Below are 16,128 nucleotides of genomic sequence, written 5' to 3'. Positions count from 1 at the left end.
GGGTGCAGGAGGCTTTGGACTGTTTAGTAGGGAGCAAATGGTTTTCAGTAGTAGACCTCCGCAGCGGCTACTACCGGATACCTCTGCAGGAAGAGGACAAAGAGAAGACTGCTGTTATTTGCCCCTTGGGATTCTATCAGTTTGAGCGAATGCCCCAAGGGATATCACAAAAGGTAGTACGACACAAGGTTTCAAACATTACATAATAAACGCATTGTAATTGATATCATATTGCTCGTCATCTCATTTTTTCACGGTATATACAAACATCCCTGAGTAGTGTCTCTCAAGCACATATTACACTTGTCGTGTCAGTCATCCTGTACTTTTTCAGAAAATAAAAGAAGAAAACACCGTGTGCAATACAGGTCCCCTCTGTTGTCCCTATCCCATGTGCAACCCTCGCCAGCCTTTTCTACCCACAAAGGCTGACTCTTAGTTTAGCCTATACCTGTGCGGGGCTGAAACAACACCCTGAAGTCCAGCCCTTGCCAGAACTTTTCCTCCCCTCCTTCTTTCGTATTCCTTTCTCTGGCTCCATGGAAGTGCAGCTCGTGCATTGCTAACTGCAGACACTCCGTCGTGGAGAAGCACGACCCCTTTAGAGCCAACAAGGAGCGTACTTTCCATAGGGATACTTTGGTGCAGGTGATTAAGACCCTCACCCCCCATATCCCATCCATCCCCTCTGATAAACTGTAGAAAACATTTTCGAAAGTGACCCCAGTTCCCCTTCCCGTATCCTTCAAATAGGTAGTCACCTTCCCCTACACCCGTTGTGCATACGAGCAGTCCCACAGCACATGTGTCACTGACTCGGGCTCATCGCAGAGCTCCCTTGGGCACTGGGGGGACCGAGAGAGTCCCCAGCGATAGAGCACCTGTCGCACTGGCAGACCATTTCGCACCCCCCTCCATGCCAGCTCCTCAGGCTCCCCTTTCCAGTCCTTCCCCACCAGTCCTTCCACACCCTACTGACTTGCTCCGGTCTCAATTCCCCAACCTCTGACATCCTCTGCTTCCCTCTCAGAAACTTGAGGACCTTTCTGGCATCCCCCAGCCCCTCGATCCCTAACCCCTCCAAGCCTTCACTCGCAACAAAGGCTCCAAGTCAGGCGTAGGGCAGCGACATCTGCCAAGCCCACGCTCCCTGCCACACACTCCCGAACAGGCCCAGCCTTCTCAGGAGCCTTCCCCTCCCAAAACCTACAGAAATTGGTAACCATGCCCGCTGCTCCCCTTGCTTCCCTCACCACCACCTTCAGAAAATGCACGTAAACAAAGGTCTCTATGTTGGGGAGGCCCCATCCCCCCAACCCTCATCCTTATATATCTGTCCTAGCCACTTTGTCTTCCCCCACCCCAAAAGAAAAGGCACAAGGCCCGCTGGACCCGCCGGGCCTGTAGCCAGGACGGCGTGGGGGGGTACACCATCGCCGTGTACAGGATTACCGGCAGCAGGCACTGTTTGATCGCTTGCTTCCATAAACCCCAGGGCCCCAGTGCAAAGTTGCTAAGAGCTGAAGACTGTTCTGTAGCCTACACGACACGAACTTTGTAAACTTTCCAGCGTCTAAGTATCAACTCCCCACATCAAAAAAGTCACCAACGCACAACCTTCTTGGCCGTCTCAGTGGATGGGCAAGGGATTCAATGGGCACGGGGAATGGACTGTCTTCTTTTCTCAACAAATCAGACTTCCAGGTGAGGGTTAAAGCCTGTTAGTAGTGCTTTGTAAGAAAACCTGCACTGTGGCAGGTCACAACGTGTTGCCTCTATAAACAAACAAAGACGACCAGCAGTCAGGGCTATAAGTGTGGTACCTTCATCAGTATTAAATTCTCCCACAAATTTAAAATCATGTCAGTAGGCAGAAAGGGAAAAAAAGACTGGAAAAGCAGATGCTCCAATCTCATAAATCAAAACAACATGATGCCTACAACACCTGTTTAAATGTTTCATCTCCGATTCTACTTCAAATAAGCCCCTTGTATCATAAAACAGAAAATCAGCTCAGGGTCTGCTTAAGTCCTTCTTTAAAAAATGAACATTATCTACCCCTCTGAATATGGCGAAGGGTAGAATGAAGTCACTACAGTGCCTCCAGTGCGACTAGGCAGCGTCCAGACTCAGAAGACAAGGAAGGAATGTATAAAGAACTAAAAGTTGGGCCGGAGCTATCTTTCCATCTAAGGTACCTATAGGGCCCTTGTTGCCAGAGTATACAAAAACTTATAAGCTAATGCATACGTCCTCAACATCCATTTGTAGTAGGAAAGCACTGCCCCATTTTGTAGAGAGGCCACAGACTAAACATGTGATTTGCAATGTTTTGGAGCAAAAACCCAACCTGGATCTTCAGAACAGTACCTTAATCCCCTTTCTTCTCTCCAGCAGTAACAAAAAGGAAGGTGTAAAATAGGCTTACCTGGCAAGCAGCTGTCCTATGAAAACCTTGAGGTATCAGATACAAACATACAAGATGCAGCCAGCCAGTGGAACTAGCTGTAAGAGAGGTTCCTGATCTGACTGCTTTACTAAGAAGCTACTTCAAGAGTTAAGTAGAACGTGAAGGATGATCCCTCTTTCTGGAAAGTGCTGCTACGAGACATCAGCTGGCGAAGTCCACTTTAATATTTATTTGTATATCAGTAGCACCCACGATGTACAACGCACTGTTCAAACACAAAAAGATCATCTCTGCCTGTAGAAATCAGTCACAACAGATACATTTCTACATATTATCATATCCTTTAGACAGACATCGTCATTTGCCAACATTAATCATGAAATCTCAGATAGGACCTTCATCACAAAGCAAGGTGACCAGAGTGACAGGAAGTGTTTATTTATGGCTGCAAAAGAAGAATAAATATATATTTTTTTTAATCTTTTATGTTATTTCCAGACCCTACTCTGCTTGCTTAGCAGAAAACATGGGCAATTAAATGCTACGTTTTTTAAATTCTATAATGTGTTTGCTTCACTATTACTCCAGGCAAAATTAATTGAAGTATCAAGGCAAAGTTTTGATTTTCAGGCTAACCATGGCCAATGGCTTGATTCTGAGAGTCTATTTTTTGAAAGAGTTAGCTGACAGAGTCAGATGTTTGACGAATATCTGGGTGGCTCTTTCATACTTTGAGGTCAAACTGGTTTCCCCAATTATACAAACATAATATGATGCTTCTGTTTACCCACGAGCTTTAAACAAGAACATTATCATTCTCATTACCTGTGAACATTTCTTGTACATGCCATCTGAAAGTATTAGAGTTTAATTTCTGCCATAGTGGGTTCAATTCTGCCACTGAAGGAAGAACTCAAAAGAAACCCCCACAAGGAAAGTCGCAGAACGGTGTGATCCCTGAACTGGTACCCGGATACAGAATTAGATAATATATGGCCGGATTATGAACCCACAATGTCCTCTCTCTCCTACCCTCAAACTGCCCCCTATTTGTGCGCTTAAGTGATCATCTAACAAATACTGGACAAAATTTACTAAATTTGGTATCTTTATATCTGATATCTTTGCTCCACTGCTTAGACTGAGTGCAGTCCTACTCTAATGTATCCCTAAACATCCCTCCCTTGGATTAGGACAACTGCTCACGTTCTGTTCTGCTTATGCTGCAAGCTGACCTGTGATGGCAACTGCATTATTTTAAATGTTTTTATTGACCGAATCTTATCTCTTAACAGTAGACTATACTTCAAATATTTATTTACTTGATTTCGGAGCCCCTCTCCCCCAAAAAAGGCTCAAAGTGGCTTACAGCTACACGTGGCAGGTTGTTGCAACGTAACATAACAGGTTACCATAAAAGAATGAACTGAAAATACAAACGTGCCTACAGGAAGGCGACATACAGTATACAGGGTAGCAGGCATACCAATTCCACTTGAAGACAAGATTTGCTCTACAACACTGTCCTTGTCTACATTAAGGATTGACAAAATTCTTGTTCAAATCATCAGTAGGTACTAGCAACAATTTCTCATATTTATTAGTATTCAACACAAATCCATCGTTTTCAGTATCCCAAGTTGAAAGAACAGGCTGGTTCTCAGGGCAAAAGAACAAATGTGTAAGTGAGATGTTATCAGTAGTCAGAAAAAAATATCTTCAGAAACACTGGCAGAAATAACCAGGATTAGCCTCAGATCTGAAATACTGACTTACTTTACACCATATAACATCAACGCCTTAAAAAAGGGTTAGCCACCATATACAAATGATCGGTTAATTCATTATTGGCCCAATCCTGCTCACAACTTCAAAAGGAATTAGGATTAGGCCCCGAATCTAAAAACAAAACAAATTCACTTTTTTGTTAGCTCTGAAAAGCCCAATGAAGTTCCCTATTTTCCTTTCCATTTGGAGTCCAGTAAGGTCTTTACCCTTTCCAGATCAGAAATAAAGACTCTGGTTCACCATCACAGCAGACTGTTAATGTATCAGATAATCTATTAGAAAAACTATCAGGATAATGATGACAAATTACAAAACATTTAGCAGAAAGCTGTAATGATGGGGATGGTTCTTTTTATACTCTCTCTCAAGCTGAAGAGAATATGTACTTTGTGTCTTGAAAGACCATATTCAACATCCTTTTATTTTTCAGTAAATGAAAACAATTCCTATGAAGTCCCATATTGAAAAAACTCAGCTTTTGATGTTTTTCTGGCTTGCTTCCAGCTAAGGATAACAACAATCTACTTCCACCCCAAAGTACATCTTGTATTAGGCTTCCTCTCTAGATTGTAAACTATTTTTGCTCAAAAATTAATACAAGTTGTTCCATTATAATAATACTTCTCCAAAAATCATGATTCCTCTCCAGCTATTTACTCTCATTATATTCCCTAGCAGCTCACTGGAATTGTCTAGTACTTTGTCACTCTGCTGCCAGGCAGGAAAGGAGTCTAATTTTACTGACAAGCTTCTTCAATGTTTTCTGCTTAATTGGTCTTCTTCAACTGATACTGGTATAGCACCTCGAACATCTAAAGTGCTAAAAAATGCAAAGTACAATCATGCATAGCAATGTTCCACAAAGCCGTATATGTGTTCAATAAATTAACGAAGCTTTGTAGCTACAGCAGCTATCACTTTTCATGTTGCTGAATGTCCTGTGTGTGTATCTTCCACCTGCCATCAATATTTGATGTATCAAATCTCTGGATCTGGGCTGCTGTTATTACCTGGTTCTTTCCCAGAACTGGGAACTACTTTAGTCCCTCTTGCAGTGCTCTGCACAAAATCCTTGGATCATATTCTGCTCTCAATTCCTCCTGAGTGATCAGTCACAGGGAGTGTCACTGGAGTGCCAGATTTCAGCCTTCTATTCCCAGGGTTTCTTGACCCGTGTCCTGGTCCAAATGCATTAAGGGGATCTGTATGTCCGCTCGTTCACGACTGCAAAATATCTGCATTCCTGAGCACATATGATCCTTGTGTCCACTACTGAATTTGCTTATGTGGGAAGGCCATGTCATAAACTTATCCACTCAACTTTAAAAGCAGTTAAAGCTTCTTGCTCCCACTCCTCCTACTGGAAGGCTGAGTAAATCTGTTCTATTCAATGTGCACAGGACAAACACAGTTCTTTTAATTGCTAAGGAATATTCCCTTTTTTCAACTGTTAAACCTTGGTATTAGGTTAGAGCCATTAAAATCAGAAGCATCTCACCAGACAGCTTTCCCATTCTGCTAGTTCCCAGATATCATCCACTGAAAACAGATGGTTACATGCTCCTGCACTGTGTAAAAGCAGAGCAAACTTTCTTTTTCCATTCAGCTCCTGCAAATTGCTTGTATTTAGGCACGATTAAAAATCAACACCCGAAAGAACTTGGGGGAAATGTTCTAATCTCCCAAAGCAAGAAAATCTGTATCACAGACATAAAGATAGCAAAAACCAAGGGATTAAAAAATAAAATAAAATTTGCAGTCCATAGAATCATAGAAAATTAGGGTTAGAAGAGACCTCAGGAGGTCACATCTGGTCCAACCCCCTGCTCAAAGCAGGACCAGCAGCAACTACATCATCCCAGCTAAAGCTTTGTCTACCTGGGTCTTAAAAACCTCCAACGATGGAGTCTTTAATACAGATGTTTAACAAAATTCACAGGCTCTGACCCACTGTTCTCCTCCTCCTCCCATCCATCCGCTGACTTTTCCTGCACTTGGAGCCATTGGCTGGTTTTTGGTTTAAAAAAAATTACATATAAATATTGCCTTCTGTCTTTCACTGATGCACAGAAGGGATCATAGGGAGCACACTACCCTTTGTGTTCTCTCTTCCAGAAACAAAGTCCACATCTCATGCTTTCTACACCATGGAGGTTTCAACCATTCCATAAACTCAGGTCAGATTTACATCTGATGTTCCTTTCAGTGCTGGCACCACGGACTGCGCTGGATGGACTTTACCACTAATTTCCCATTTATATGTCATGAGGCCCAACCTCGAGGTCCAACTTAGAGCTCCCAAAGGCTCCATTTCCCACCAGTAATCATCTGCGAATGATCCTGCTGTTCTGCACGTTCTTGGGTGATCCATCAAAGGTTTCTTATGTCTAAAATACCTCCCACACATGCTGCACTAATCTGGTCTGTTGCCAGGTTAGATTAGTAATTATTTTAGAAGAGGCCTTTTTTGCAATTAAACTTTCATATAAAATTGAGTAAATTTATATGTTCCCTCCCCATACAAGAATCACCTGACAGCTAATGGAGAATAGGTTGCTGCTCAAGAGTGAGCAGACTTAAAACAACAGGGTCCATCTTATGCTGCAGTTCAATGCAATGCTGTAGAAATGGCCTCGCCCAAAAGCTTTTCCTGCATTTGAGAAACACCCAAGGGCCATCTACTCTGGGCAGGGTTGTTGGTGACTGAGTGGAAATCTGTTCCAATTGAGCTTTGGCTTCACTGGTTACATGTATATGTTGTGAGTTCGTAAGTGATTAGTAAGTCTGGGTTTCTCAGTGAAGCTTTTCTCACACTCTGTACACTTATAAGGTCTCTCTCCAGTGTGAGTTCTGTGATGTCTAATGAGATCTGCATGGCGACCAAAGCTTTTACCACAGTCTGTACAGATGTATGACGAGATCTGATTCCTTTTGGTGTGAATTCGCTTGTGTTTTAGAAGTCCTCTCTTCAGCTTAAAGGTTTTGTTACATTCTGTACATATATAAAGTCTTTCGCCTACATGGGTTTCCTCGCAGAAAAGGATGTCTTTGAAGTCACTGGACTCCCCTTCACCAAGTGAGAAGTTACCCATTCTGCTTTCCACAGGACTCCTCTGCTCCGATTCTGAACTCCAGTAGCTCTCATAAGCGACTCCCTTGTCAGGACTTTGGCACACCAGGTCTTGTGATCCTCCTGAAAGCGATCCGTGCAGCTCCATGTTTTCTGGACCTTCATCATGATCCTGTACTTCAGTTTTTATCACAATCCCATAATCCACTGGAATGAAAAGAATCCAAGCATTCATTTCATCTGCTTGAGTTAAAGGAAACCTCCTAAGCATAACGTATCCCTTACTGATTGCAACTCTCATGGACAATGGGTAATTTCTTGGACCAGTGGTTCTCAACCTTTTTAGACTCAAGACTCCCCACAGAAAATACCAGCTCTTAGTTTTCACTTGACTGTAGAAAAATGCTAAAGCAATTCTTTTGTTGCCAAGAACGGAGAAAGACCACAACAGATCAGAATGATTTCAACACTCTGGATGCCTATCTGATTCCAATCATTTTGACCCTCTGGATCCTATCTGACTGTCAATATTTTTACTACATGAACTAGAAGTATGACTTCTCCACAAGACAAATCCCATCTTGCCTCCAGAATATTCTCTCTCGTTTCCCCCTACTCTTCCTGTTTTTCAGGCTTCTCTTTTCTCATCTTGCTACTTCCTTCTCCCAACTTTTGGAAGCTTCCCCTCTCCTTTTCATCAAGCACCCTCTCACCTTCTTCAAGTCTTTGATTACAATGCCTTCAGTAAATCCTCCCTACCTCCTGCTCATCACTAATAATTCTCCAGTCCCTCTTTTTCCTAAACTATTTGACGCGTCACCTAGACACTAGCATAATGATGATAATATAAGCAAATGTTTCATTTCACAGCACATTCCTCAGAGTGGGGAACATGTCACACCATTTGTTTAAGAACTGTTCTGTAAATATACAGCACCACATGATTTTGCGTAGTGAAAAAGCCATCAGTTATAATACAACATCTGAACAATCACTCAAAACATGAAAGGGAAGAAACTGTCTCAGGGTATTGCCTACACTACAGTGCAGTTTAGAGGTACCCTAGTTAGCATTAAATGAGCTAGCCTGGATACCCAAAGCAGAATGAATCCCTATATGGGCTAATTTATTTGCTGAGCAATCATCTGCAAAGACACTGCTAGCCTAATGATGACTGGTAATTTACAGCTACTATAAAAGTAGGACAAGTTTGGTAATAAAGCAGGAATATATGAGAAGAGATTAAATTGTACGATATTGTGACGGTTTACTAGACTGCCAGCTTTAATGCAATTTTGTAGTCGTCTTAACTCATTACTCACCTGTATTAGGAGTCATAGGAATTTCTCTTTCATCGGAGTCCTGCCGATCCCTCACATGCAGCTCTTCTCTTGCCTGCATGTAATTTTTGGAAACGGAATAGTCTGAACAAAGAATATATCATGGGGATTTAATCATAGTTATGAAATCAGAAAAAATGCTACATAATTAGGTGGCGGGTACTCTGAGCAAGTGTTTAAGTTGGCCTTCTGTCAGTCTGTTCACTTTTCTGGCTCATAAGACCTGCAGTTTATTTCTGCCTTATCTCATGTTTTCAGGAATTTCTATTAAAAACCAGGGGCTCTGACATCCACAGGAAAAAGCAAGCCAGACCAATTTAAGCTTTGCCTTGGCTGACATAACTGCCCTCTGGAGGCCAAGCAGACACAAGTTTTCCTGTACTGTAATCTCTACCACACCTCTTACTACAAGTGATATACTTAGCAACAGCTATGCTTAAAGCTGCCTCACACTATAAGATCCTGTTTCCAGGTGCTTATAATTTTGCCAAAATGTAATGGTTTGTGCTGAAATTTCCATGCCAAGTGTTGGCCCCATGGTGAATTTTACTGTAAAGTTTCAGTGAAAATGGTCTAGCCATTTCTCAGAAAAAACGAGGTAAATAGACATTGTTTTGTTACATTAAAAAAAAAAAATCCTTGAAGCATTTAATTGAGAAGCTCTAACAACTCCACGTTATGCAACAAGAGACTCAACATTTCTACTGGTAAGTGGATACACTACGCTGCCCTCTTTAATTATGCTACACTATTTTTCCATTATTGCACAGGATGGAATGCGCTCTGGTGACAAATCATGGCTGTGTAGTCAAGGAGTCGGTGGGCACGTCTCCACATGCGCTTTAATGTGTATTAGCCTATGTTAATGTTCATTAAAGCATCACAAAAACCTGTGGGCACTTACACACATGCGGGGAGCCTGCTCCAATGCGCTGGAAATCCAGCGTGTCGGAGCAGACTCAATTAATCAAGTCTGCTGGAGCCTCGTGCATCACGTGTGTCAGCAGCACAATGCATCTCCGCGCTGAGACAACGGCAGCGGTGCACTTTGAAATAAAACACATTTGATGAGCTTTAGTTCAAAGCGCACCACTGCCATTTTCTCAGCACAGAGCCACGCATGACATGCAGGTGCTTTTAATTAGCATGGCTCGCTAATTAGAGGTGCCTGGCACTGCATTGGAAACGCATGTAAAAATGTCCCATGCTCTTCAGCTAATGTACATTACCTAAAGCACATTAATGAACACGCAGACGCGCCCTGTTGCCTGTTAAACCCCTGCCTTGTCTGCTGGTGACATTGGCAGGTGTAAGAAATATAGCAGTGGATTACAAGAAATGCAAATACAGCAGGAAAAAAAAATTAAACTAGGAGCAGCTCAAATTACAGCTGCCGGATTAACAAGCCACAGGGTTTTGACGTTACTGTTTCTCTGGAAACCCTGTGAACTACTGCAAATGTACCCAAAAGACAAAATGCAACGAGAAACAAACATGGTTTAAATTCTTATAAGGACTGAAAAACCCAAGAAAGTGTTCAGAAAGACTCAAAGAACATGCAGGTCATATTTAGTAAAGATCTTCCACATAAATGTATGAGGACCAAAAAGTAACCAGTAAATTAAAAAAAATTATTAAAAAAAAAAAAAATCACACCACAGGCAAAGATTTAAACCCTTTATCCTTACAACACCCTTTAACTAGGGAGTGTTTCACCGAAATCACATGGGGAAATAACATTTGTATACATAGGGGTGGACATACACAAATAAAGGTAATACCCAGAGCAGGAATCAGCAGAAAGGGAAGTATTAGAGACACAACTGTGTGCCTTTCAACCTTCTTTGACTGGGGTTTGACCTTTTTTTCACAAGGTACCTGAAGCATAGAAGAACTGATTAAAATTGGAGGATTTAGGAATAATGGTTGGATAAGAACCAGTACAGAAACGACACTGATCCCTCAGCTTCCGGTAAGCAAAGGAAAACTGACCTTTACCAAGTGAAATGATGGATTCATAATTATCCTTTATCACTTTCTTGTAAAGCTCTTTCTGCCACGCTTCTAAGTTCTTCCCCTCATGGGCTGCAACATCATCAAATGCTCCCGGGACCTGGAATAAAGTGTTAAATACTCAGAATCACTCGCATCAGTTACATCCTGACAAGTGCAAGCTCCGTGTTGCTGAGTTTTCTAAATATACATATCTGGCAGGTGTTTCAGAGAAATCTTGACTGCTTTTTCTGTGCCTGTTTCAAAATAGTACTCCTCGCCTCTAACTAAAACAACATCCTCCCGCATTGAAAACCATCAGAAAAAAAAAGCAGAAAAGACTTTCAAATCTTATTTGGTCCAAGTCAATGCACTTGTTCTGTTCAAGGGTTGCTGGTTGTAGCCGTGTTGGTCTAAGGACAGACTCTCCCTATGCCTAAAGATGGGCATTTGTGCCAGAAAGCTTGCAAAGAACAATTGTTCCAACTATTTAGTTAGTTTAATAAAAGATATCTCATGTACCCAAAGAACCTTGTCTGCCTTGCTCTCTTCAATACGTTCTTCAATGCTTTCTTGTCTACTCAAGCTATTACACAATGGCAGCCTAATAGATCTCACTGCCAGGATTTCTCTCTCTAATAATCTAAGTTTTTCTTTGTTCTTTTACAGTTGTGTACCCCTAGTTATACCCCCATGAATAGCTTCCTAACTCCTTAATGTTTCTCTCTTTAAAAATCAATAGACAGCTAGCTATAGCTTCACCCTTTAAAAAGACATGTTTCAGTTCTTTACACCTTCCAAACTTTTAGTCTATTTTGTTGCTCTTCTCTGAATTCCCTCCAACTCATCTAGATCCTGCTGTCTTTGAGACAGCTAAAGCTGCATGTAGTGTGGTAGATGACATGCTCGCCAGCTGCCTCTTTCACTTTCCAGAGATAAAATGTTTCTCTGGCCTTTAAATCTTGCTCAATTCCAACACACGTCCAACAGTTTAAGCAATTTCTGATGACACTGTTGTCAATGTTTTTGCTCCTGAAGTCACAAACATGGGATTTAGTCAATTAAGATACACATGTTAATTCAAGACTAGTATATCAAAGACTGCATTATTTACATTAAGTCTGTAAACACTTTTTTAACAATTAATTTAAAAGTTAAGGACACAATTGACATGAAGTTGCATCAATATTTGCCCAGCGAGTATTACTGTTCTCATGGTAACATTATGAATGGACACTCTGCCTTTCACCCAAATGTATTTAGCAGCTTCACAAACTTTATCAACTGTACAACCCAGAGACCCAATTCTATAAGCCTGTGGTCACTTGAATATTTCCTTTTACTCCTGTGAACAGACTTAGCAATGTATGCACCATTCCAGTTAGGGTTTGTAAGATCTGGCCCTAAAACAGACCACGGGCCCAAACCAATACGCAGGAAACAGAGCTGGACAGAAACTGGTAACAGAGCCCCCAAACATGGTGCAAAAGCCATCTCACCAACCAGCCATCTGACTGAAATCAAATGAAGTTATATACACACAAGGAAAGGAGTGCTTTCTCATATGACTACAAGTTTGCAGGGTCAGGATTTATCTTAGAGCATGAAGGGAAGAAGAATACAGTGTCCAACTAACTCCAGACAGAAACTGAGACGCAGACAGAACACAATTCTCCACGGTGGTACATGGTAAAGAGAGTACCAAAGCCATTTTTAATGTTAGCCAGGTGTTTGCTACCATATGCTCCGTGCCACACATCCATTCAGTACCACTCAGAAGAAAAAACAACATCCACCGCATTGCCAACATCCTTTTTATTTCCTACGACATCTAGGATTTCCCTAAGTAAATCCTATCAAAACACTTATTGTGCTTTCCTAATCTACAAGAAGCAAAATAAAATAGCAAACATTTAAATTACCTTCAAACTTTCAGGATTCCGGATTCGTTTTCGAGTTTTATTGCTTACTACACCACAGAAACTTCGAGGTGTTCCAACTAACCAGTTTCCATCTTCACCCAAAATGAATTTTTTGGGGACGGCCTCTTTCAATAAGCGCCTATTTTTCCTAATTTTTAGGGGATCGATTTCGAAAGAACTGTCCTCAAAGTGTTTCGAACACAGTCGTTGATGCTTAGAAGGAGTTCCCATATCCCGACCCATGTTGTGAATCCATTGCTTCAAGAGAGGTTTGTTTTGTAAAGGAAAACCATAGAAGGTAACAGAACTGTTCTTATACACCCCGCTCGTTGCATTCTGACAGTTCAAAGCTGAGCAATACACCATTGTAAAAAGGAGCCGTGGAGGCAAATTTTAAAATAATATATTAAGAGGGGTGTTTCGAGAGTTTCTGATCAACTACTGCTTTCTACTAAGAGCAGCAGATACATGCATCTTTGTAAAAAAGGAAGAGATTCAATTCATCAAAAAGAAAATGCTAATCTTGGAGGAGCCAGACCTCGACACGGGCACAAAGGGATCTTAAAATAGTCGACATCTGAAAAACACAGAGAAAAATTAAACGAAATACATCTCCCAAACATATTCTTTTTAAACCAACCTAGCCATTATTACTATGTCAATCTTCCATGTTTTAACATGCTCACTGCCTAAGCAAGCACATAGAATCACAGACCATACATGCAAGAACTAGAAAGAAAGTCAAGAAGTTACTCAAGTCAACCCTTTGCTGCTCAAGGCAGGACCATCCTTGTCCAAATATTATCATTTACATATGATGAATCAGGGCGCGTGTTAATAGGTCTGTCGTTCTCAGAACAGGAATGAATTCCATATTACAGTTACAGCGACGGCGGCAACACGATGTGAAACTGTGGAGCAGAGCACTGGTCGGCAAACGAAGAGGGGCTCGCTCAGTGGAGTATCATACTGGTTAGAAAACAAAGAGGGTCTCAGGGGACATCTGGGATATCCAGTGGCCAGGAGGAGGGGACCTTTGGAGGGTCACAAGCCTGTCCTAGCGGAAAAGGACCTGTGGTGAATGCATCACGTTGGTTCCCGTTACGCGGGGGGGGTGGTATCTGTGGTAAAAGGAACTGGGAAGAAAGCGTCCTAAGGTCTATTTTGGAAACAGATTCCCTGCGCAGGTGGAACCAGAAGCGTTGCCAGCCCTGGTTCTGAGTTATACGCCTTTCTGGGAATGACTCGCTTGGCCAGTCTCGATACCACATGCATGACCAGTGTTTTTCCCTCCATCTCGGCTTGGCAGCACAGAAGAGGAGAGCACCATCCCAGCGTTTTCTGGCACGGGAGCACGTGGGCAGCCACCGCAGGGCGCTTCCCATTCAGGTTTATCCGGCCATAGGGGTACGTGACCCAGCTCCGGCAACCCAACACGTTACGGGGGAGAAGCAAGCAAGCCCCGGGGCGCTACAGGCCAGCACAGCCAGCCAGCGGCACCGCGCAGGGGGCGCACGGGGATGCACGTGCACCCCTGAGAGCGCTGGGGCACCCGACAGCCAGCGCTCCCCCCTTACGGCACTGACTGGCTGCTGGGGGGCAAGTGCCCCCCGCAACTCAGCAAGCACCAGTCACCCCTGCAGCCAGCTCTGCCCCAGTGCATTCTGGGGGAACACGCACCAGCCCCAGCAATCCACCCCAGTGCACTGTGGGGGCCTCCCCCATCACCAGCACACACAATATTCCTGCCCCAGTGCATTGCGGGGGAGCAAAGCCCCCACTCCCCACACATCGCCCTACATCTGACCCCAGGGCATTATGAGGGAATGTAGCCCCCCAACACACACCTCCTACCCCCGGACCCAGTGCATTATGGGGGATATACCCCTACACACACTCCTACCCCTGATCCCAGTGCATTATGGGGAATATACCCCCCATACTCTACCCCCAGTGCATTATGGGGGAATATACCCCCCACACACACTACCCCCAGTGCATTATGGGGGAATATACCCCCCCACACACACTACCCCCAGTGCATTCATTCATAGATGTTAGGGTCAGAAGGGACCTCAATAGATCATCGAGTCCGACCCCCAGGAAGGTATATTATGGGGGAATATACCCCACACACACTAACCCCAGTGCATTATGGGGGAATATACCTCCCCCACACACTACCCCCAGTGCATTACGGGGGAATATACCCCACGCACACACTACCCCAAGTGCATTATCGGGGAATATACCCCACACACACTAACCCCAGTGCATTATGGGGGAATATACCTCCCCCACACACTACCCCCAGTGCATTACGGGGGAATATACCCCACGCACACACTACCCCAAGTGCATTATCGGGGAATATACCCCACACACACTGTACCCCAGTGCATTCATTCATAGATGTTAGGGTCAGAAGGGACCTCAATAGATCATCGAGTCCGACCCCCAGGAAGGTATATTATGGGGGAATATACCCCACACACACTACCCCCAGTGCATTATGGGGGAATATACCCCCCCACACACTCTACCCCAGTGCATTATGGGGGAATATACCCCCCCACACACTCTACCCCAGTGCATTATGCGGGAACATACCCCACACACACTCTACCCCAGTGCATTATGGGGCATATACCCCCACACACACTACCCCCAGTGCATTATGGGGGAATATCACACACACTACCCCCAGTGCATTATGGGGGAATATACCCCACACACTCTACCCCAGTACATTACGGGGCAGGGGGTTACGGCCCCCCCCACCTCCTACCCCTGGCCCCAGTGCATTATGGGGAACCCCCAGCCCGGCGCCCCGGTGCATTATGGGGTCCCCCCAGTCGACACCCCCGGTGCATTGTGGGAAGAGGAGCCTCTTCCCCGGCAGCCCCTCGCGGAGGCGCTGCACGAGGCCCTCTCACCTTCTCCGGCGAGCGGCCATCTTCCTCCGCCCCGCCCCCTCCCGCAGCGCCACCCACCAATGGGAGGCGGCCGAACTGGGTGACGTAGAAGAGCGCGCGAGGCCGCCGGCCAATCAGAAGGGCACGCGCCGGCACTCTCCCTCGTATTCTGAAGTGCTTCCGTCTCCCCTCTGATTGGCCAGCCTCTTGACCGCCTCCGCTTTCGGATTGGCTCCCTCGCCCTATCAATCACTCATCTAACGGCCTCCCCCCGGAAGAAAGAGCGCGGCTCTGAAATGTCCCCTCCCATTGGTCGGTAGCAGGCAGGGCCTGTCTCTGATTGGACAATCGCATGGAGTTGAGAGAAGCGCGGGAACCCGGGAGCCGCAGGGCATGCTGGGGAATGTAGTCCTGAAGCCCTGGTGGGGATCAGCGGTGCCCCTTCCTCCAGCCCCCTGCCCAGCACCGGCTTTGCACTTGCTGCCATCCCTGTTCTCTCTTTAGTTGTCCCCAAAATCAACATCGCAGGGGTGTGGGCATCGAGACTGGGGTGGGGGGACGGTTTAAAACTTCACAAGTACTTTTGTAAGTTAACTCGCGGAACTCATTGCTGCAGGAGCGGGTGGAGGCAGGTTTCCAGCCACGGGACTGGATAAATGAACAGATGATAGATCTAATCATGGTAATTAAA

The 16,128-nt window shown here is 44.3% G+C and overlaps 1 protein-coding gene across 4 annotated transcripts; it reads right to left on the bottom strand.

The window, feature by feature from the left end:
• LOC106722913 (zinc finger protein 777-like) lies at positions 1–15,524 on the bottom strand. 4 transcript variants are annotated; one of them, XR_003091807.1, is made up of 7 exons: positions 15,459–15,524; positions 12,991–13,099; positions 12,523–12,780; positions 10,601–10,721; positions 8,591–8,692; positions 2,429–7,475; positions 1–83 (listed from the first exon to the last, which is right to left on the bottom strand). XR_003091807.1 is itself a non-coding variant. In XM_014525699.2 (5 exons), the coding sequence occupies exons 2-5, from the start codon at positions 12,886–12,888 to the stop codon at positions 6,943–6,945; spliced, it is 1,122 nt and encodes a 373-aa protein (XP_014381185.1). In that variant the 5' UTR covers positions 12,889–13,099; positions 15,459–15,524; the 3' UTR covers positions 48–6,942. The 4 variants fall into 4 exon arrangements, 1 of the variants encoding a protein (XP_014381185.1); XR_003091805.1 differs by having other exon boundaries at positions 12,523–13,099; XR_003091806.1 differs by lacking the exon at positions 15,459–15,524 and having other exon boundaries at positions 12,523–14,378.
• Between the last annotated feature and the right edge of the window lie 604 nt (positions 15,525–16,128).

This window comes from Alligator sinensis, unplaced genomic scaffold (assembly GCF_000455745.1).
Source record: "Alligator sinensis unplaced genomic scaffold, ASM45574v1 scaffold1296_1, whole genome shotgun sequence".
In the NCBI taxonomy this organism is placed as follows: domain Eukaryota; kingdom Metazoa; phylum Chordata; order Crocodylia; family Alligatoridae; genus Alligator; species Alligator sinensis.
This window is presented reverse-complemented; position numbering and strand designations above follow the sequence as displayed.